This window comes from Chelonia mydas, chromosome 8 (genome assembly GCF_015237465.2).
Source record: "Chelonia mydas isolate rCheMyd1 chromosome 8, rCheMyd1.pri.v2, whole genome shotgun sequence".
Taxonomy (NCBI): Eukaryota; Metazoa; Chordata; order Testudines; family Cheloniidae; genus Chelonia; species Chelonia mydas.
In genome coordinates, this window is record NC_057854.1 from 68592141 (window position 1) to 68614811 (window position 22671).

General features: G+C 37.7%; 1 protein-coding gene across 2 annotated transcripts in view; it reads left to right on the forward strand.

Annotated features, from left to right (window-relative positions):
- Positions 1-22671, forward strand: part of OLFM3 (olfactomedin 3) — a 107596-nt gene that overhangs the window by 72897 nt on the left and 12028 nt on the right. Inside the window, exons 1-4 of one of the 2 annotated variants that reach the window (XM_043521317.1) lie at positions 6735-6864; positions 11936-12082; positions 16067-16222; positions 19415-19634. In XM_043521317.1, coding sequence (XP_043377252.1) covers positions 6736-6864; positions 11936-12082; positions 16067-16222; positions 19415-19634 — 652 coding nt within the window. In that variant the 5' untranslated portion in view covers position 6735. Of the gene's footprint in view, positions 1-6734; positions 6865-11935; positions 12083-16066; positions 16223-19414; positions 19635-22671 lie in introns of those variants that run through there. The other variant, XM_007062618.3, reaches the window with a different exon arrangement.

The following is a 22671-nucleotide window of genomic DNA, read 5'->3' on the forward strand; positions in this document are numbered from 1 at the left end:
GATGAGGCACTTCAGAAGAAGCTAATAAAACTAGAAAATTAGGCCACCCAGTTCAAATGAAAGATAATGCATATTCGAAGCAGCAATCAGAATTACTCACGTATATTGATACGTTGTAAACTAAGTGTAACTGTTCAGCAAAAAGATTTACAGTTGGCATCATTCTGGATTTAAAACATCAGTAATCAGGAGTGGTCAAGGACAGACAGGACGCAAGGCTGCATTAAGAAAGGCATAGGAAATAATAATATTTCCTCTGAATGGTATTAATCAATGGTATACCCTCATCTTGAATAGCGTGTGGAACATTAGCCACCACACCTCATTAAGGATCTGCACAAATAAAAAGTTCCAGAAAAGAGCTACAAAAATTATGAGATGATTGGCAAGAGGAAAGATTTTTAAAAGATTAGGACTATATGTTTTAGAAAGGAGAGAAATATGATGTAACACATTCATGATATCTAGAGAGTAGAGATACTAGATCAGGTGCTTCTATTTACTCCTTCTCATAACACAAGAACAGAGGGACACCCATTAAAATGAAAAGTTAACACATTTAAAAATTGATAAATGTAAATGCTTCTTTACAGAACTCATCTGTAGAACTCACTTCCACATTACAGTACGTTACTGAGTTAAAGAGCTTACGGGGATGCCAAAAATGATTAGATTCCTTTCAGTTCCTGGGGGGAAAACATGCATGTTTAGTAGACAGAAAATGAGATTTTTCTTTTTAAAAAATGCTCAGTTTTCTTTCCAGTCTAGTCTAGAAATAATGATAGTACTACTGCAGATGTTCTCTAAGTTTTAATGACATTCAGTTTTCATTGGATAGCAATAACACAGAGAACATTTACGCTGTGTGTGTGTCTCTTTCTCTCTATTTCCACACACACCATAGGGGCCTAATTCTGGCCTCACTTCCACTCTGCATATCTTGGATAATTATCTAATTTGAATGTGTATCTCACAGTGTGTCTGACATTCAGTGTTGGATGGTTTGAGCAAAGTGGAAGAATGCCCTGATTAACATCCTGATGGGACAGGTATTTTGGAAGCAGATCTTTTTTTGGGAATCTTAGGGGTTTATTGAAGGTTTTCTTGTTGCTCCTGTTATTACAAAATTCTAAACTTTTCCCCTCTAAAAATCATGGCTGGCAATAAAGTTTAGAACTGAAACAGACTCTTCTCCATAACTGTATTGGAAGTTGATTTGATTATTACATTTCCCTTTTGCCCTTCCTGTTGATGTTACAAAACTGCTTTGGTAGATCCAAAATGTGACTCCTTGGCACTGTTGTGCATTTTGGCCTAATCCTGAAGACCACGCTCAGCCCAGTTACCTGGAATATGTGGTAGGAAGACAAAAAGCAGAAGACAATTCTTCTCCCAGACATGCAGAGTCACTCCCAGAAGCTCCAGCACCCCAGAGTTTGAAGCAGCTATGCACTCCTAGTAACCAATGGATCTCTGCCCCTGCCCCACTTCCACCTGCCCTCTAGAGCACTGAGGTCTGCACTATACGCTAGGTGTGCATGGTTATGTGCTGGCCATGGCTGATACACTGGGGCATGATTCAGCAACCTCCCGAGCAAAAAGTACAAGCTCCTACAGCTTGAGCTAAAGAGACCTGTAACACACACTCACCAGTAAGTTACATGCACATTTCATTTGGCTGTGAATCTCTGTCTTACTTTACCAAATGGAGATGTTAAAGATCTTTGAGCTCAGAACTTCTAGTTGCACTCTAAACTTTTTTGAAGCAAGTGAAATGGGCTTTTCAGACTATTGTCTTGGCATGTGGAGCCGCCAAATTATCTCAAGAATCTGCTGTCAGGTTTCTCTCTCTTTAGCACATCATAATGTGAGCTATGTGTGGGCCTCAGTAAAGGAAATGACTTTATATTGAAAGTGTTCTTCTTAACTTAGTAAAGGACCAGTTCACATTCTTCTGTTCTTTTTATGGATGTAATGTATTTTTTATTGTAAGGCTCCCCAAGATTTCCTTGGGATAATGTCCCAAATGGCTTGGGATATTATTGTTTTATCCAACAGTATAACATGGCTCTTTTGTTTTAAGGCTGACTATCTGCATGATCATAAGTAGGCCTTTTTGCATTGCAATGTGAGGTTCTGTTTGTGTGGAAATTTCCACCTGCACCCCTGAGCAAAGTAGCAGACACACTGACAGGTAAAAAAAGGTGGATGAATGTAAGTGCTCCTGCAGTTATTAAAACTCACTTTGTATACTGCAGCAATAGCTTTCAGATATTTATTTTGATTCAACTACAAGCAAGATATATAAATGTTCTATATTTTTACATGCTGATATTTTTTCTCATTTTACTGCTGCCAGTTTTTGCAGTTTTGTGGGATTTTGGTTAAGAATCAATCCTATGTCAGATGAGTGAGAAGTGAGTTGATACTTTCCAAATAACTTACTGTAACTTTTTAGAACTGTTCAACTCAAGCAAATTTTCACAACTGAAATACATTTTCCTAATTCGGTTTCACACCACTCAGATACCCCCAGGAGATTCTCTTCAGAAATTGGATTAATTTGCCTAATGTAATTTAGTGTGTGCCACCTCTCAGTCTTTGGAAACCTTCCAAACAAGGAGTTTATGCATTTTCAAAGGGAAATATTAAAACTAGGAAGGGGGAGGAAATGGCCATAGTAATAATAATAATTAGCATTGATATATAGCTCTTCTCATCTTCAACCAACTTCACAAACATTAACTGATGGGTTCTCATGGCATCCATGGTACAATATTAGCCCATTTTACAGACAGGGAAAGAGAGGTAAAATGGCCCAAAGAGCGTGAGTCAGTAGCAGACCTGGGATTAGAGTTCACTGGCTCCCAATCCTAGCAAAAATATTTGCACTCCCAGAGATGCAAGGAGAATGCATTTGGGTTCTGAATTCAAAGTCAGTCTTCTCACTCAGAGTCACTGGGGCTGGAAACACTGGCAGTCGCACGCGCAGCCCTGAGGAAAGGAGTGTCTTGGACCTATGTATAGAGGGCTCCTGTGGTGGAGGGTGAGACGAATACTTACAGAGGAGGGAGGACACACTCAGCCCAAATCTGTTGAAAGGAAGATCACTAACAGGGGATTTATGAAAAGGGAAGGAAGAGTAAAGAAAATGGTGTCTTTGTGATCTTACAAGTCTCCTGGATAAATAAGTGTGTAGATGTTGGGCACCTACATTCATATGCCAAGTACAGGTAATTTTAAATACTTCATGACCTCTATATGTCTTGGAGAAATATGGTGGTAGAAGAAGTGGTTCTGTGTGGTTGGTTGGTTTGAGGTTGGGTTGGGGCTGGAGGGAAAGTTCCCCTCAAGAAACAGCTCCAGGTAGAAAATTGTAGCATTTACTGCTTTTCTCCAGTTGTGGAGGGAGAAATTGTAGTTGGCTGCTCATCTCTTTTTGTGTGAAGATAGGAGTACGCGTCCCGTCCCACATTAGTGTGCAGTAGCATCAGCATGAGCAAAAGAAACAGCAGCTTTTTGGACATCTGCAGTGCAATATAAGGAATGGCAATAGGACTTATATGTTAAGGCAGCACAACCATCCAGTTTGTGGGAGGCCAATCAATACTTGTATTACAGATGGTGAAAACTTCCTCTTCTTAGCAGAATGTGGTGTAAACAGTATAATAAACCTTGAGTCCACTTGTTAACCATTTCTTTAGATATGGTAGTCATATAAAAAAGACCACAAGTTCTTGAAAGATCCATTCCTTTACACATTCTTCTATAAATATAACTATAATAGACACATCAGTGCCAGGCCTTTGGCCTTGGCTATGACCCTTTGGAACCAATCCACTGAAACCAATCGGACTTAAAGCTGCCTTAATTAGAGAGCTGAGGATCCCCACTCTCCCAACTGCATGCTGGCATAAAGATGGCATAGTCATAGCCACTGGAACTAAGGGTGCTGTGGGTGCTACCGCACCCACTGGCTTGACGTGGTTTCCATAAGATACAGGGTTTAACGGTTTGGTCCAATGGCTCTCAGCATCCCCACTATAAAAACTGTTCCATCACCCCTGAGTATAGAGGGCCTTTACAGTACACCCTTACCCCCAGCCATGATGCCGTAGGAAGCCTTTCAGAGGTATGTTAGAACCAGAGGGAAATCCTGAGCCCCAGGAAAGCTTAAGTTAGAACAACCTTATGGTTACTCTGTCTGGATCTGGTGACTGGTTCAATCTCCAGCTGCCCTCAAGACGTGGGAAGGATTAGAGGTAACCTAGAACCACCTTTGCCTCCTCCTTTACTTGACACCTCTGAGCGTCGAACCCATTAACATTAATTTTAGTCTAAGGCAAAGTATTTGTTGAACAGAAACCATGTAGAACAAAGCAATATACAATACAACGGACACATTGGGGCTGATTCTGCACTCATAAATTCTGGTGCAAATTAGGTGAAGCCATTGGAGTTACACTAGTGTGGAACCAAGATCAGAATCAGGCTCATTTCGTTTGAATAGTCAGAATAGTCAGACTCGTGAACATGGCAAAAGTCAAACACAACGGAGCAGAGAGTGTTATTTGTTAGATAGCGCAAAAGACAGTTGTCCTTGGTGGTGGCCCCCATCTCTGCCACTGATTTACTGTGTGACCCTGAGCAAATCACTTACACTCTTTATATCAGTTTCCTCCATTTGTAAAACAGAGATATTAGTTACCTACCTCAGAGTGCATTGTGAATTATAATTAATGTTTGTACAGCAATTTGAGATCCTTGGATAATGGACAGTTGAAATCCTGCCCCTTTGAAGCTAATTGGAGTTTTGCCATTGACTTAAATGAGGCAAGGATTTTACCCACTCTTATCTAATGTGTGTAAAATACTATGATCTTCCACCTAAAACCCATATATAAATCTATAAATGGTGTAATGTTTTTTGTAGTTATAGTCCTTGAAATAGGGGGCACCAAAAACTCTTCATACTTAGACCTTTTATTAACATGACTAATAATCCAGGGGTAAAATTGCCGACATTCTATATTTTATCATTTGTGTTGAAGTAGCTCATAAATAAGTAAACCTACAATCTGCCTCACATTTTAAACTGTTAATTGTTGTTGATTTGCTGGACGTGCATCTTTCAAAAGGAGTTTTGTACTTTACTAAAACCTCATGGATCTCCAAATGCACTCTTCAGTGAGGAACACTTTTTTTAATATTTTGAAACTTAACATTTTAGGTCAGTGTGCAATTCCACGAAAGTAGTTACTATTTAGATGCATGTGATCTCTCTTGTATTTGCTGCTGAACCTTTGTGCCACAAGGTCCCTCATAAGATTATATGGTAGTTCTCAATGTGTTTTTTCCTGTATATCTTGATTTTAAAAAGACAATGACTGATTTTCTGTACTACTTAGTTAAGTAACGGGTTGATTGAAATCATTTTAAAAGCATTTTGGGAGAGAGAAGCCTAGCATGAATTTGGGACACAAGCTCTGAGTATTTCAAAAGCTTTTCTGGAGGTTTAGAAAGCTTAATTCCAGTGAATGCATTCATGAGCTCCCACACTTCCATATAAATATATATCTTTTTCAATTGCTTTGAGGATTTTTTTCATATCACCTGCCAAAATTGTTTAAGAAAAATATATTTCTGTGGAAGTAAATTTTGAAACGAACTCCAGCATTCACCTTAGGAACAAATACAATATTCTGTCTCCTTGTAAACTTTTAACCAAGTAAATACTGTTAAGAAACACTTGCTCTACCTACCCTCTTTAGAAACATATTCAAAATGCACGTACTATACATAACAGTTACCCATATTGCACAATTTGTGGTACAAGCTTTTGTTCTGTTATTTCTACATTAATTATGACTTCCTTACAAATCAGTACAAGCTGCCACTGAACTTAGAAATCATTGTATCACATTAGACAACAGAAGACCCTGAAGCAGATTTAAGGAATCGGTAACCCCTACTTGAATCATACATCATTTATTTTCTGTTCCTCTTCTCAAAAGTAGCATAGCTATTTGTTCTTCAGTCACTCTAGTTCTGTACTGCTCGTGAATATGTAATAACAAAGCTTTGCAAACTGTGGAGTTATTGATATTGATAATTTAAGTGACTACTCTAAAATCAGTGGATAGCAGTTTTAGGAAATAATTTCTGAGAATGACAGCCTTTGTGTTTTCCTGGCCTCTCTAATAATCCTGCCCACCATTAACCGAGATGAATATAGATACAAAGTACTATATTAGAAATGTTCCCGGGCATATTTTTAATTAAGGAGAGGGAGTTGCGGGGGAAGAGTGGGCGGGGAGAACATTTGGTTTGTGTTTGGGTTGTCTTGGTTTGACATTTTAGACAAGTCTTCACATCAGCCTGCAAAAGTTGAACTAACTAGATGTTAACTAATACTGTAGCATCTTAAAATTTCTCTCCCCCCCCCCACCTCTATACACACACACACACACACACACACCATGAAACCGTAATAATTATTGGCATCTAAAGAATGGCTTAGTGGTCAGTAGAAGACAGTCTGTTGAAGTATCTGTTGGTAAGAGTAGAAGAACAGAGGCTGGGAGAGGCTGTGTGTGGGTTTTAATGGATGATTAAATCTGGGGAGGTTGATCTCCTTTCATGCTGTGGATGTTGAGTGCTGCAGTCACGCCTCTCACTGCCAGCCGACACTAGGATGATAATCAGTCACTATGAAAACTCATTAGCTTCACAGCAATGAGTCCTCCACTGCTCAAGCTTGGTGCTGTTCTTAGTACCATGGCAATGATCTCTAACTGGATGTCCCAAACTCTCCCATCTCTGGTAGGACTAAATACCACCAGACTATCCACTTCAGATACTCTAGTAAGTAGCTCTGATGTGTTATAAGCCATCTTCATGCTGAACTGATATTTTAAGGGACCACAAATGCTATGGTTTAAGTTGCCTTTTTGTAAATCTCTCTGAAAGCTATTAATCTTTATGCTGTAACTGACTGCATGCTTCTGTCTGGACACTTCAAACTGCACAGCATTTGTGAGGATGCTACAGACTTACTATACAAGAGAAACTTTTTGAAAAATAGCCTCATTAAGTATTTAAGAACAAATGGCTTCATTTTTTTAGTATGAAATGTTTAAAATATCTAAGAAAATACTTGTTTCTTTAGCTTAGATTTGTTTCCATATTTATTGTTCCAGAAAATATATACTGATGTATTATAGAATAAGATAACTGAAAAGAAACCTACAGTCTATCTTACTCTGTAGCATTGCCACAGAGTTTCTTTTCTTAATTTGCAGAACAGTCAAGCAAAGGAATGTCTTTTAAAAAGAAAAGAAAATAGGTACTTTTCAGTTTGGCCACAGGACTTTTATGCAGGCTGATTAGGAAATAATGGAGATGATGAATTATTAGTTAGGTTAGTTAAAATCTTCCAGTACTTGTATTTGATGTTCATATGTCAGTAAATTTTAACACAACATACAGTAGACTCTGTTTACGTAGAACTAAAGAAAAAAAGTGTTATTAACGCTTTCTCTGAATTTCTACATGTAATCTAAAAATTAGATTTATATTTGAATCGGACAGGTGAACTCAAGGACCTTTACAGTAGCATTTGTAGAAGAGCAAATGGAGTTGGAACAAAATGTATTCTACCAAATATTTGAGAAATCCTATCTGTGTAATTTCAGTGTAAATGAAATCAGAGTAGAACAGCTTACTATTCTCAGGACTGAATTTCAGTTGTTGCTAAAAGTGATTAATTAACTGATCAATATTTAATTATCTGATTATATGTGGGTAGGAAAAAAATATTGCATACAAAGTTTTTAATACTGTTACTTTTAAATTCATTGTATTGTTATCCTAAAGAAATGAGTTTTTGTTTTAGTACAACACCAGGTTATGGGGGAATGGGGAAATCCTGAATTTTTCTTAAAATATAACTAATTTTCACACTGAACTATATGGGGCATGTCTCTAATTCCTACCGACACCCACAAGTCAGATGGGTTCCTTCATCCAAGTATACATTTGTGCTTGACTAGTTGACGGGGAGACACACACACACACACACACACATTTATTTGCAGGATCAGATCCTGAGCTAGTGTAAATTGACATCTTCCTTGACTTCAGTGAAGTTCTGTTGATTTTAAACCCACTGGGGCTCTGGACCATAGCATGTATGCTTTGTCATTATTTTTAACAACACTGCTTGCCCTTATTAAGATGGAGCAACCATGCTTGTTTCATGCTTTATTGAGCTGTGAGGTAATAGAAGTGTCAGTGAAGCTAGCATACACAGGGATAAAAGCCTTATATCCAAAGCAGAACAGCCTTGTAACATTCATAGGTGGGAAAAATCATATTCTGTAGCATATCATAGTCAAGAGAATTTCTTCTGCTTTATCCATCTTGTTATCCATCTTCTTATTTCTATGGCATGTAATTTCTAAAATGCGGCATTATGAGATAAGGCCCTATATGCCGTGAATTCAGTACTAACCCTTGACACCTGCGCATATATTGCCAACATATCTTCAGAAATCCACCAACATACATTCATGAGCAATCTGCAGTTCAAACTGAATCTTGCTATGTATAAAACTTTCCACACAAAATTTGAAAAATTGTACATTTTGTACAAGAGAGAAAGGAACAAAAACTCCTCATCTCCTTTATATTTAATGACTTCTTTTCACCTGAGCTGAAAAAAACTATTATAAAAGGAGAAAGATAGGACCAAATTCTCTGCTGGAATAACTGTTGAAGTCAGTGGAGTTATACCAGAAGAAAATCTGGCCCATAATGTTTATACACAACTAGTCATAGGAATTATATGTATTGCAATGACATGCATTTTCCCAGACAGTGGTGACAATGAACACAGCTATAATATTCTTATTGAAATATCTGGTAGTGTAAAGGAAAAAGAAACCTTTTGGAGCTGAGTACTGGAATTCTATAGCACAGCTGCCTTTATTCCAAGATAACATGAAATATTAGCTTTTGCAGGGGCTCCTTTCTCTTTTCATAAGATTGTTAAGAACTAACATGAATATTTTTGTTTCTCCTCTTTGCGGCTTGGTTATTTCTTTTCTCATCCGCTTACTAAGACCTGTCAGTGGTAAGCCTGCATTTGGGGTTTGGATTTAACATCTTTCATAAGATGTTGATGCCTTCTAGCGCCTTCTCTGGGAAGCAGAGCAACTTCTGCTGGAGGGTGGGATTAAATGGGAAAGAACAAAAAAATAATAAAATAAAAGCGCAGGTGTGTGCAAAAATCACACTCACAGTCACAGAGATAGATAGATAGATACTTCCATCCATACCCTCTCCTGACAGCAATTTCTTTCCTACTGAATGAAAGAATCCTGGAAAAACAGAATACAGTAAAGCAATGGAGCCTAAATGTAGAGTAATATATCATCATTCATGTAAGCATGGATAAACAATCACAATGCACTTCTAGTATGTGCCTGAGGGTTTCTCATTGTGAGATATACATCACAAGTGTAGAACAAAAAGAACAGAAGTACTTGTGGCACCTTAGAGACTAACTAATTTATTCATTTATTTAATCTCTAAGGTGCCACAAGTACTCCTGTTCTTTTTGTGGATACAGACTAATACGGCTGCTACTCTGAAAAGTGTAGAACACTTCATTTTTAAAAAATCGAATGGCGAATGGTTTTATGATTGTACAAGTGTCTCTTCATCTAACACCACATTGTAAGGAAATTTGTCCCTGGGTAAACATGCTTTTTGTCAGGAAATGAGACTGAAATGTGTGGTTTCAGCAGAACATATACAGTGCTGTTTGGACAATACAACCCGAATTACATCCTTTTTACTATAGACTGGGCATGATTCTGGTGTCTCATCATTTTACACTGGTGAAACTTCATTAACATGAATGGAGTAACTCCTGAGTTATACCAGTATCAGCTCACAATTAAGCTCAAAGATTGCAGTGTATCTGTACATTAGGGGTAAGAATTCCTGTGCCTCAGAAGGGATAGGAGCTAACATTGGGTTCTGCAGATATTCCTAAACTTGGTTTCAGTATTCCTACAGGACATCAATATCTGGGTATGAGGACTATGGAAAATCATAGAAGCCACCAACCTAAAAGTAGCTAACATTGTAACGGTTAACTGCTTTGACAAGCCTAAATTGTTCAAGCTTACAATTTTACTTGCTATTCAAAACCAATTTAAATTGTCCCTGCAGCTGTAATTTTGTTTAGATTTTATTGTTCACCATCTCTGTCCAACTAGATTCCCTGTGCCCTAAAAAAATAAAGGTTAGAAGAACATCATAAAACTGGCATGATTTAGCAATGAACCTTAGATAAGTCTTTCTAGCAAACCCTAAAGCAAGTTCAGTTGTCCTCCATTTACCATCCCTTTAAATTATAGGCTTTTATTTTCCTAGCAAAACAGGGGAATATTACAGTTTTGATCTTTCAATTAACTCTACAGAAGGAGAGGTCACTGCTTTCTTCAGTGACCCCAGCAGAAATCCTTTGGAAGAAAAGAGGTGGTTCTCTTCTCTTGCATTAAGATGACATGCAGAGAAGAATCACCAGGGAATACTCTTTCACCTTTTATTCTAAACTCATTCTAGAGAGATACTGTATCTGCCCTGTAGTGATGAACTATGCAATAGCTGACTGTACTTAGGCCAGTAAGCATCAATATTAATGCTTGCCAGTTTTAATAATTACTGTTTGCACTGATGTTAACTAAGTTTTTATAATATAACTGGTGGCTCACATACACTGTGCCAAAATGAAATTATTCTGGTGGCAGCCATTAGCCTCTGAGCTTTGAAATCAAGTAGCCAATATTGTATATGTTAGATATAAAAAGAAGAATGCATAATTTTATCTTGACTAGTCATCTCTAAAGCCAATACTCAAGAACATTAATTCTATTAACAGATTTAATTCTATCATCTGAAATTCCTTCATCGTCAAGATTTTTTTATTTCCTTCTTTCATCTTGACCTCTGTAAATTTCTGTACATCTTATTAAATGCATGTCAACCAACTCTTTCAATCATATAAGATTTAGGGAAACTGGCAGATAGAGCTTGGGGATGTTGGTCACCACTGGAAAAAAAACCATAAAAGACTAGGAGAATTTTTGAGTTTTACCATGACTGCTGAAAGCAGAATGTGCTAGGAATTTCCAGCATACATTACAGTCTTAATGACTAAATTTGTTCCCTTTCATCTAAACTAAACAGATTCTTTGCTGTACTTCCCTGAGGCTTCTCTGTTGCTGTTGGTGTTTATAGCTATGTAACTGCAAGGCTGTTTTTGGTGTACTGCACCTTTAAAAGTAAAGTGGGCCCTCTCTAACTTGTTTTTAGGCCTGAGAGTTAGTCAGCATGGATGCTGTTACTGTGCTTTCTCATGGGGACTTTATATTAGTTCCTTTCTATCTTGTTATTTTCTTTCACCTAAAGTAAAAGTCATCCAGTAAGAAAGGACATATTTGTTCTTTGTTCATGGAAAACTATAACACCCTATCCACAAAGAATGAAATCAATGAACTTGTGTTGAATCATAAGTAGAAAACTGTTCTCATCCAGACTGAATATGATGATTAATTAAGCAGGGCTGTCAAATATTTCTAAATAACTATTAACAAGGAGTCAGGTATAATGGAAAACTTTGGAAAAATGCAAAATTATCAATCATCCATTAAGGGGGTAATAAAAGATAATTAAAAGGAAAATCATTGTGAACACATATGGTATGTAACTGTGCAAGCATATTTTCTTAAGTTTAATTTGTGTGTGTGTGTGTCTCTACATAGAGATATTTTCTTTTAAAGAATTTGAAAAACCAAAAAGTCATTCATGAATATCAGCTATTTCACTCCCTTTGCCTTTGCTTATTATTGTTTTATTACTATAGACTCAAATTAGCCCCAAAGAAGGATGGCAAGTGTATAGTTCAGCCCAAGACCCAGATGGCCGATGCATTTGTACTGTAGTTGCACCAGAACAAAATTTATGTTCCAGAGATGCCAAAAGCAGACAACTTAGACAACTGCTAGAGAAGGTAAGTTCCCAAATGTATTCCTTCTTTTTGTCCACTAAGACTTCCATAGTAATCTGCTCCTTTCCCTCTTTAAAATAATAAATACAGCATTCAATGATTACCTATCAATGTTATTTCTCTATTTCCCCTTCCCAGTTTTCCACCGCTAACCACACTTCATCTGGTTTCTTTACAACACAGCTCTGCTGACCTGAGTCATTGATCCAGCAGCTTAATGCTGCATTTTCTCTCATTTCTGCCTCCCAGATTTCTTTCTTTAAGAGAACCAAGTAAATGCCATATTGCTGAAGATGGGATCAGCAAAGATTACCGTGCTGAGCCTTCTAAGTATAAAAGGGAGGTTGTTGGCAGGGTATCCTTCATAATGTAATGTATAGTAAATGCAATGAGATGTGTAATGTATATAAAGGAAGATGGTTTCTGTGTAACTTTGGAGCTGTGATGTACCCTGCATCCACACACACACCCCTCCCCACATTTGAGCTTGAACAGCTCATCTTAGAGATGCTGTATGACAAACAAAGATACTTGAGTGACAAAGTTTGGAGTCTAACTGAGTTCTTGGGAAGCCAAGTGGAAAGAGGTCTCGGAGGGAATCCCAACAGGAGCTACACCAGCAGTTGGAACAAAAGACTAGGATCAAACCCAAGAAAAGTTTAGAGAACTGCTGTCAAACCTACACTAACACTATGTCTACACTCTGGACATTACAGTGGGACAGCTGTACCACTTCAGCTGTGCTGCTGTAAGGTCTCACATGTAGCCACTCTTTGCCAGCAAGAGAGAGCTCTCCTGCCGTCATAATTAAACCACTCCCAACAAGTGGTGTTAGCTATGTTGGCAGAGGAACCTTTCCTGCTGACACAGTGCTGTCCACACCAGCACTTTTGTCTGTGCAACTTATGTCGATCAGGGGTGTGGACTTCATTCTCCAGAGCTTTTACTCTGGCATGTTTCTCAAGCATTAAAATACTCATAAATAATGTTTTTAATCTTTTCTTTTTCTTTTTGAAGTCCACAGCACCAACCCTCTTACAACTAGCCCTTTGATAATTTGGGGTCTTCTATGTGGAGGCTTAAGCTCTACAAATTATTTTCTTTCACTGAGATGATGGTAAATGTGGGTACAAAGAATCATTTTACTACATCAATAAAGCCACATATTGCTGTTTATTACAGTTTCTGTGGGAAAGTGGCTTCTGGCAAAGTGAAACATTTCAAGTTTTATCATAGCTCTGAAAGGATTTATTTTGTTGGCTTCAGTGATTAGAAAGAACATAAAAGAAGACAAAAATATGGATTTATTCCATTAACAGTACTTTCTAACAAAAATGTGTATGGCTAATTATTGCTAGTTAATCTACACTGCTATCAACACTATTTTTAAGGTATTTTTAACGAGGTGGTAGGTTAAGTAAAATCAAACTGTATCAGATCCACAATACGTTACAGGATTGTAATAACCAGATGCAGCATGATACAGTCGTCATCACAATGGGGTGCCAACTGAAACTATGGATAACACCTCAAAGGTTATATATGTTAGTGTACGGAAGGAATATCACCCTTTTCTCCCACCTCCATTAGACTGGATGGACAAAAGGGGTTTTGCCTGAGCAAGTTGTGAGTAAGATCTTTAAGATTGGGCCTAATATTTTCTAGTGGTACTTCCCCCTCCCCCATTTACTGTGCATGAGTTAAAGTTAATTTTGGCATAAAATTATTGCACATGCAAAACTCTCTGAAAAAACAAACAACAAAATGTTCTACTTCAGCTTCATGTCTGGAAATGTGTCACCTCTTCCCACATATTTTGTCTGATTTTTATAAAGTGAACACTGATGAAAGATACATAAAGTACCCACAAATTAAAGTTGTCCTTGTCTTAAAGATGGGAATGGGCTGTCTTTTGTTCTACATATGCTCAGTCAGTTACTTGAAACTCATTTCTTTTCATCTTTCAGTGATTTTTTTCTATGAATGATTTACAGTTGAATAGATGTATTTTATTTCTACTGATAAAACTATAAACAATCACATATCCTACAGTCTGGCCACCTGTTACATTGTTGAATTTTATAATAAAATCTCAAATGTAATGTATTGCTTTCCACCCTACTAAATACATACTAGCAATTAAAATAATGATTTCCACAGCAAACAACAAAAACTTTTCCAACTCTCAACCCATCCTCTCCTCAAACGGCTGGAGGAAAAGTGCCTTGCAGCATATCCTGAAGGATAACAGATCTGGAAGTGATTTCCAAAGCTTATGATCATGAAGGATATCCTGCCAGCAACCTCCCTTTTATACTAAGAAGGGTCAGCACAGTAATCTTTGCTGATCCCATCTTCAGCAATATGGCATTGAAAGAGGCAAGTAGGATAGTCCAAGTCACTTAGAGCTTAACAGCCTTTAACCTGCTAGGTGAGCACTCTGGCCCTGATCCAACAAAGCATTTGAGCATATGCCTAACTGTAAGCACAAGTCCAATGGGACTGTTCACATGCTTAAAACTGAGCCCATGCTTAAGGGCTTTGTTGGATTGAAATCTGTTGTAGAGGCATCTAGGAATGCCTCTACAATAGATAGAGAATCCATGGACCAGGACCCCTTTGTATTAGGCACAGTACAAACCACAGAACAAAAAGACAGTTCCGGCTCCAAAGAAGTTACAGTCTAAGGAATGTACTAGTAGTAATAATGTTGGTGTCAATTTAATAAATCTTATTATCTGTATCAGAGTTAGGAAATATTTCTGAAGCATGCATAGATAACTTTGAGTAAAGATATTTATAGTTAAAGTAGGCCTCAATGTATGACGAAAAAAGTTCAAAGCTTTTTTAACACACACTAGCATTTTACAGGCTCAATCTTGCTTCTGTTGAAGTCAGCTGGTATTTTGCCATTAACTTCAATTGGAGCAGGATCAAGCCCTAAGATATGGTATTTTGCTGACTCACCAAAAACAGTGGCGTAGTCCTCCTTAAAATTTAAAAATCTAGTTTGAGTAAATGTCACTCTCAAGCCCAAGACCATGTTTTTCCAAAGCACTGACATTTAAACTAGTGCATCACTAGAGTGTAAAATATTGGCTCTGCAAAGCTTGTATTCATATTTATCAAAAGCCCAAGTTGTACATATCTCTTAAAGGAGACCCACTGGCCCTGCTCCTGATCTCTCTTGCACTGATTTCACACTCAAGTAACTTCACTGACTTCCGTAGAATTATTCCTGATTTTCATTTATGTGAAGGATCAGAATCATGCCAATTCTCTTTAACAGAGTAGTACAATGTTCCGGGCTAAATGATTGCTTCTAAGAGCCACATGCTGTATACAGAGCACTTGACAAAATTCAGCAAGTGCTGCATTATATAGTACAAACTCTGTGTGGGTGGCAGCATGCATTTCATTTGCTAAGTATAAATTCAGATCCTTGATGAAGCTTGACAAATTTAAATTCAAGATCAAAACTTTACCCCATTCTTCCTCCACACCCCCCAAATCTTCTATAAATTGGATTAAGTAGTGAAGTGGCATGGAGTTATAAGTTAACTCAGGTCAATATCCCATTTTCCTGAGTTATTGAATACTTACATTCTTTCGTTCGGGAATGTTGAATCCCAAACCTCCTTTATGATTCCTTGCCCTGAACAGTTCTTTCCCTTGCTGAATTGTCACAAAACTCAGTGCACAGTTTTCTTTTTAAGGTATTATACGACGGATAAAGACATTGGGCTAAATCCCTCTAATTTATAGTGGAACAATCCCATTTATTTCAGTGGGATTATATGTGTGACCAAGGCCAAACTGCGGCCCACTTTCTGTATTGTTGTACAGTTATGAATTCAAAGCTCCACTGAGGTAAACAATGGCTAACAATTCAAGCATTGACAGAGGCATGACATTTTATCGTTTGACATTTACCTACACATACAAGAAAAAGAAAAACAGAGTGCAGCCAGTGTTCTTCTTTAACAGGTTCAGAATATGTCCCAATCTATTGAAGTTTTAAACCTACGGACGCAGAGGGATTTCCAGTATGTTTTAAAAATGGAAACACAAATGAAAGGGCTGAAGGCTAAGTTTCGGCAAATTGAAGATGATCGGAAGACATTAATGACAAAGCATTTTCAAGTAAGTTTTATTTTAATAATAATTTTGAAAGCCTGCTGCAAGCTATGCACTAAAAAGCAATGCATGAACTGCTAAGATCTCAGCTTGAAAAGCTTATACAAAAGCAATGTTGAAAAGGAACCACAATATAACCTCTTTTATTATGATAATCACTTTATTCAGTTTAACTGTAATAAGGAGTGACCATTAATTATTAAGACGTTAGAGAAATGTCAGTATAAACAGAATCCTATTTTACTGTGTCAATGTGCAGTTCATATTGAGAGATTTATATGCAGTCAAGCACTGGTGATAAATGAGGAAGCCAGGGAATTAATAGCAAATGACCAGAGGGTTTTGTACTTTTACAGTTGTCTGACATTTCGTAGAACTGAAAAGAAGAAAGATCATAATGAGGGAAGTTATTGTAATTGGTACTTAATAGCATTAAGATCTAAAAGTTTCTGATTAGAGATTGGGGGAGTTAGTTATTCGGGGTGTTCCTCCTCCCCTCTCTAATCCACATGTGCTGTAAGAAAAAATGTCCATGTTAAATTTCCTAGTAATTTTTCACTGAACAAAAACTTTAGCCACCCTATCTCCTATGAAGTCTAGTTGCTAGAGGTTAGAAATGGCTATTGTCTATTCTTAGGAAGCCATCTGGACTATACTAAGGAGACAACGTTACAGACATATAGTATTGCAGGTACTGGGCCCTAATGAGGGAGAGTTTTGAGTGTCGCAAGGAATGCAAGATAGGGTCCATTAAATATATCCCAAGGATGCACATTTTATTCTGTCTTTTGGAGGTGCTCATGATAGCTGAAACATGAAAGCATAGGCTTACATTTTCAAAAGGAGTGGCACCTAACTGAGTGGCATCTGCTTGTTCAGAGGTACTGAGCACTGAACAGCTCCCATTGGTTTCAGTAATTAATTATACTAATAACCATACTCTCCAAGTGATCTCTTATTTATTATTCTCAGTTTAGCTGAAAGTCTGAGTATAATTCTGCTCAGCCAGTTTCAGCTTCATGAAAGTTTTCACCTTTACCCCTTGTGATGTTATTTGCCATAACACCACATTGTGTTGTGCCATTATATATTTTGTATTATTGTTATTTTTTTTTCCAGAGGAACAAAATACCAGAATTTGAAGGTCCAATTTGGCTGTCAAAGGCAGCAACCTGTTGTAGTACTCCAACTTTTTAAATATTCGATATTTGCATTGGCTGGACATTCAGCTTCAGTTTGACAGTTTGCCAGGAGACTAAAACAGACAGACAGACAATCAAATTAAAGAGTAATTGAAATGTCAAAATAATACTGTCTTTCGGAATTTTGACTGACTAAAATTTTGGTACTGTACGTCATTCCTGAGACACAAAAAATTGTCCTTGATACCCCCACATTGCTCCTATTAATACTAGTGGGAGTTATGTGGCAAATCAAAGGAGAAATAAGCTCAAAAATGGTGCAATTTCCTGCTTTTATTGCAATGTGAATTCATTCTTGTAATAATAGATTTAAGAGATGTAAGTAGTATCAATAAAATCAAAAGAATCGTTATAGTTACAGTGATCACAAAATCTTCACTTCCTTTAGTGACGTGATAAGATGCTCCAACTAAGAAGTTAATTTAAAAATGAAATACCAAAGGTAGTACAGTTCTGTAGTTCTACCCATTGAAATTTCTTAGGGCTTGATCCTGTTCTCACTGAAATCAGTCACAGTGCTCCTATTTACTTCAATGGGTGCAAAACGGGGCTCACACATTAAAATCTTTGGGGCAGAGAAAGTTTTTAATGTGTGTTTTAAATTGCTGTAAGTTTATGTTGCTGTATGCATAGTTTTCAATAATAATAAAATAAACTCTCCACTCACTCCTCAATGTCTCTGTTGCCTTTGACAGTGTCACCAATGCACTTTCTTTTGCTTCGGCTTCCATTACACTCTTCCCTGATTTCCTTTCTACCGTTAACAGAAGATGATGCTGAAGTAATCAGCCTTCTCTTCTGTCTTGTGATGTTCTCAAGGATTCTAACCTGGAATCTCTGTTATCTCTGTGCTGGCAACTGTCAAACCTATATCTCCATCACTTTTTCTCCCTCTTCTGTCCAGGCTTGCATCTCCTCCTCTCTCTCTCTCTCATGGAAGTCCTGCTGTTTCCTTAAATTATCAATAGAATTATAAAACATCTATGTGTGCATCATCTGAAAAGGATAAACCCACTTCCATAAAAGAAAAATCTCTAATCTGCTAGGATTCTTTCAGGGTATCTACATGTTAGTCGCTGAACAAGAGCCAGTTGCCGTAATGTATTAAGACTTATTTTAACAAACTCCCTGGCAAAAGGTATTAAGTGCATTACAGTTATGGGACGAGAGATAAATAGCCATTATGGATTAGAAATAGCTAAAAGACAAACATTCAATAAATGGGGATAAATGGTCGATTTTCAACATGGCAAAAGTTTAAGTAGGGGATGTCTGGGAAAGAGAAAGAATTATGAGGTTACAAAATTTGCAGATGACATACAATTATTTAAGTTAGTTAAAGCTAGAGAAGAATTTGAGCAAGTTCAGAGGCATTTAACAAAACTAGTTGATTGAGCAGTGAAAAATCACTAAAGACAAATGCACATTGGCCAATATAATTTGAATCTCTCGTATAATTGTTGGGGTCTAAATTTAACTCTAACCACTTAGTGGAAAGAAAGACCTAGACATTACTGTGAACAGATCCATGAAAATGTCTGCTCAGAGTGCAGTGGCAGTCAAAAAAAGTAAATAAAATATTAATATTTATAAAAATTAAATAGAAAATCAGTGACAATACAATGTCACTGTTTCAGTGCTGTATCCTCACCTAGAACTGTGGGTCAGTCCTGGTCACCTTTTCTCCAGAAAAATATAGTCAACAGGAGTTTTGTATCACGTGCAGGGAAAGACGGGTCTCAGGAGATTTCTTTCCAAACTTTTAAAAATGAATTTTGTACTTTCAGTAGAAATTGAATATTCTCTTTTACATTTTATCCAACACATACTGTTGAATTTGCTAGACTTTCATGATACACTAGTAATGGATCTGAAACTAAAATCAATAAGAATTTTAAAGTCATTTTATTAATCAGTTCAAAATATTATATTAAAGAGTGTTAGGGGACTGAACTCCTTTAAGCTGCTCTAATGCCCAGTTGACTGCTTTTTGCAGGAGTTGAAGGAAAAGATGGATGAGCTGTTACCATTGATCCCAGTTCTGGAACAGTATAAAATGGATGCCAAGTTAATCACCCAGTTCAAGGAGGAAATTAGGAATCTGTCTGCAGTTCTCACCGGGATTCAGGAAGAAATTGGTGCCTATGACTATGAGGAACTACACCAGAGGGTGCTCAGTTTAGAAACCAGACTTCGAGACTGCATGAAAAAACTCAGTAAGTTAACCATTACATGGCATATTTTGTCCCTAGGTTATATATTTTAGAGCTTTGATGTAGAAACATAAAATCCTCTATTTTTCAGCTCTTTGACACACTGGAACAGATTCTGATCTCTGTTACACTAATGTGTATCAAGAGTGACTTCACTGAAGTCAACTGTTATGTTACTCTAGATTTCCACCAGTATTATTTAAATTAGACTCTGACCCATTGTTAACAGAAAGAGTTAAGATGCAGGGATGGCAACTTGGAAATCCTAGGGACGGGGGGTCTTAGGACTGAATTGCTCATGAGCTTGTTAATAGGATGCAAAGATTGTTTCCTCTCTCACACTAGTTGTAATATCACTCAGGCCAGGATTGCCATCCAGGTGCTTTTTGGTGGCCAATGTGATATATGTTGGCGGTCTCTGTCCAGCGTCCAACGGAGAGATATCCACATGACAAAAACCATCATCAAAATTTAAATCTTGGTTTGAAGTTTACAAATGGCCAGTTCAGAAAATGACCTCTCAGACTGTATTACCTTTGGGCCTCTAGTACTAATAGGTTAGGTGTGATCCACTGATGAGCAGCATAATGAAATTAGCACTGTTATTAGCTACTTTAGCGGAAATAAGGTATTGGTGACAGCATAGCTTTGTGTTTGTTTCTAGCAATGCCATAACCTTCCTGTGTGACTTTGGGAAAGTCTCAGTTTTGGATGCCCAGTCGTTGGCTTCAGTAGGTGCTTTGGGAAATTAGGGACTAGTTGTCTAATATTGGGCACCCAAAATTAGAGGCCTTTTTTGCAAATGTCATCCTGAACAGGGGATAATTAATTCTTCTCTACCTCAGAGGCATGTTCTGAGGATTTAAAGGCCCTAGCCTGCTCCAATTAAAGATACTTTGAGATACTTGGCTGGAAGGTACAGTTTAGGAGCCAAGAATTATTATTTATTGAAAGTCTTTGCCTTCCACTTCTCTCAGTCTGACCCCTTTTATGAGAACTAACAATTCACTATGAAAAAACATTAAACACTTAAAAATAGAACTCAGGCTTATGATAGGTTTCTCAATTATCAAATCTTGGGTGTGGACTTTTATAGGCGGTGGGTGGCATCTGAAATATGAAAGAGGTGCTGCCTATTATAGAAGATGTACATTTTTGACATAATGGAAAAAGACAGAAAAAGTCATCTAGACTGGGTTAACCTCTTCAATTATTTATTTTCAGCTTCTTCTTTTTACACTGGATTAGCACATCTGTGATGGGCAAAAATACATGAAAGATTTCCTCAGACAGAAATCTCTTGTGAGCCAATTCTCCCCCTCAATACATACACATAATAGCATGTTATTACCCTGACAGAACATGTACTTGTGCAGTCAAGGGGAAACAAATGCTTTACTATGCAGCAGCAAGCAAGAAATTTGGTTGAAATAGCGACTTGTCTTGATAGTTAATGTTCTGAAGCAATATTAAGGAGAAAAAATTGGCATTCCATATTTTTCAGTCATCTTGTTTTCATTTTTTTGTGGTGAATATCTGTAACATAAATCAATGAATTGATTGCACAATGGGAGGTGTTCTGAATATCAGAATCATCCTTGTTATAGTTATGTAGTCTTTCCTACAGGTTCCTCTCACACCTTTTACTTCCCTTCTAATTATTTTCCTAGGTCAAATCCCTTCTCTTAACTCTCTTCCCATGAGTTCTTCCCTAACATACAATTCTTCCTTTCTTTCTTGACCAATAAAGACGTCTCTGGGCCCAACTTTTTTTTTTTTTGTATTGGCAATTGAAGGGGGAGAAGTTCTACCAAATAAAAGTAGCAAATACACACACCATCACCACATTGAACTAAAAATCATACCCTACTGCTAGTATCTGTATGCAAGTTGGATGAAACTGCACTACAGGATCAGAAAGCCCCCTTTTATCTGTGCGTGCGCATTCTCTCTCTCTGTCTCTCAGAAATTCATCTCCAGATTGATTCTGAATCCAAACTCTGCAACTCAGTTATCTCCCTATATAGATACAATTATATGATTTCCCCAGGGCTCCTTTTCCCTCTGCTCACTGCCAGGATCCCATGTCTTTCTCTGTTTTTATGGTTCTTTCTTGTTTTCCTCTCCACCTCCCTGGACCTATGTCTCTGCAACCCTCTTCCTTCTTTAGCCATGTAACAGTCACATATTCTCCTAGTCCACAGGCAACTACATTTTGAGCCTCAATAGTATGATGATGCCAGACAATAACACTAGTAAGGATTTACCATCTAATGTTTTCATATTAGGGCCTATGGTGTGCCTGCATGCTTAAGGAGTTTAAAGGGGGTTTCTGGCTAACTACTGAAAGGATTTCAGCCTTCTTAAATCCTAATGCAGAATTGTCTTTGCTCTTATGGGGGTAATTCTCAGAGGTCCAGGTGCTCAGAAAAGGCTGAGAAAAGCATAGCACAGCTCAGGTGGCTTTTGAGCTCCCCTATTCCTGGACTGGCTGTGTTCCTGGCAAGTCCCCACATGCAGGTTAGAGCAGCCTGAAATCAGCTTAAAGTTAATCTTGCTGTATATAGCTCCAAGAGGCTGATACAGCATCTGGGGATCAGGGGGCAAAAGGAAACTCCAGCTATCGCCCATTTCACCCCAGTCGTGCCCATTGCACTGAAGGGCTATGCCTGCTCCACACCACTTGAGGATCCCTCTGCGCTGGGGTGACCAAACTGTGGCTGTCCATGCCATTCTTAGGACCAGAATCCTCTGGCAGTGTAGGACAGAACAGCAACACTGTACCCAGGATCTGGGCTTGAATCATTACAGAGTTTTTGTTGAATCTTGCAGTATAGCTATCTAACCAGCACGTGTAATGGCTTTTTTTCCCTCTTCTTTTCCCTAGCAGGTGTTTTCCAGTAATATAACTGTTATATTATGCATTATTTATACAGTTCTAGCCACTTAAAAGTAATCTTCCATCTGCACTGGCAACCCTTGCAACATTCATTAACATACAGTGAGCAGTCATTTCACTTTCACTGAGATTTAATGATTT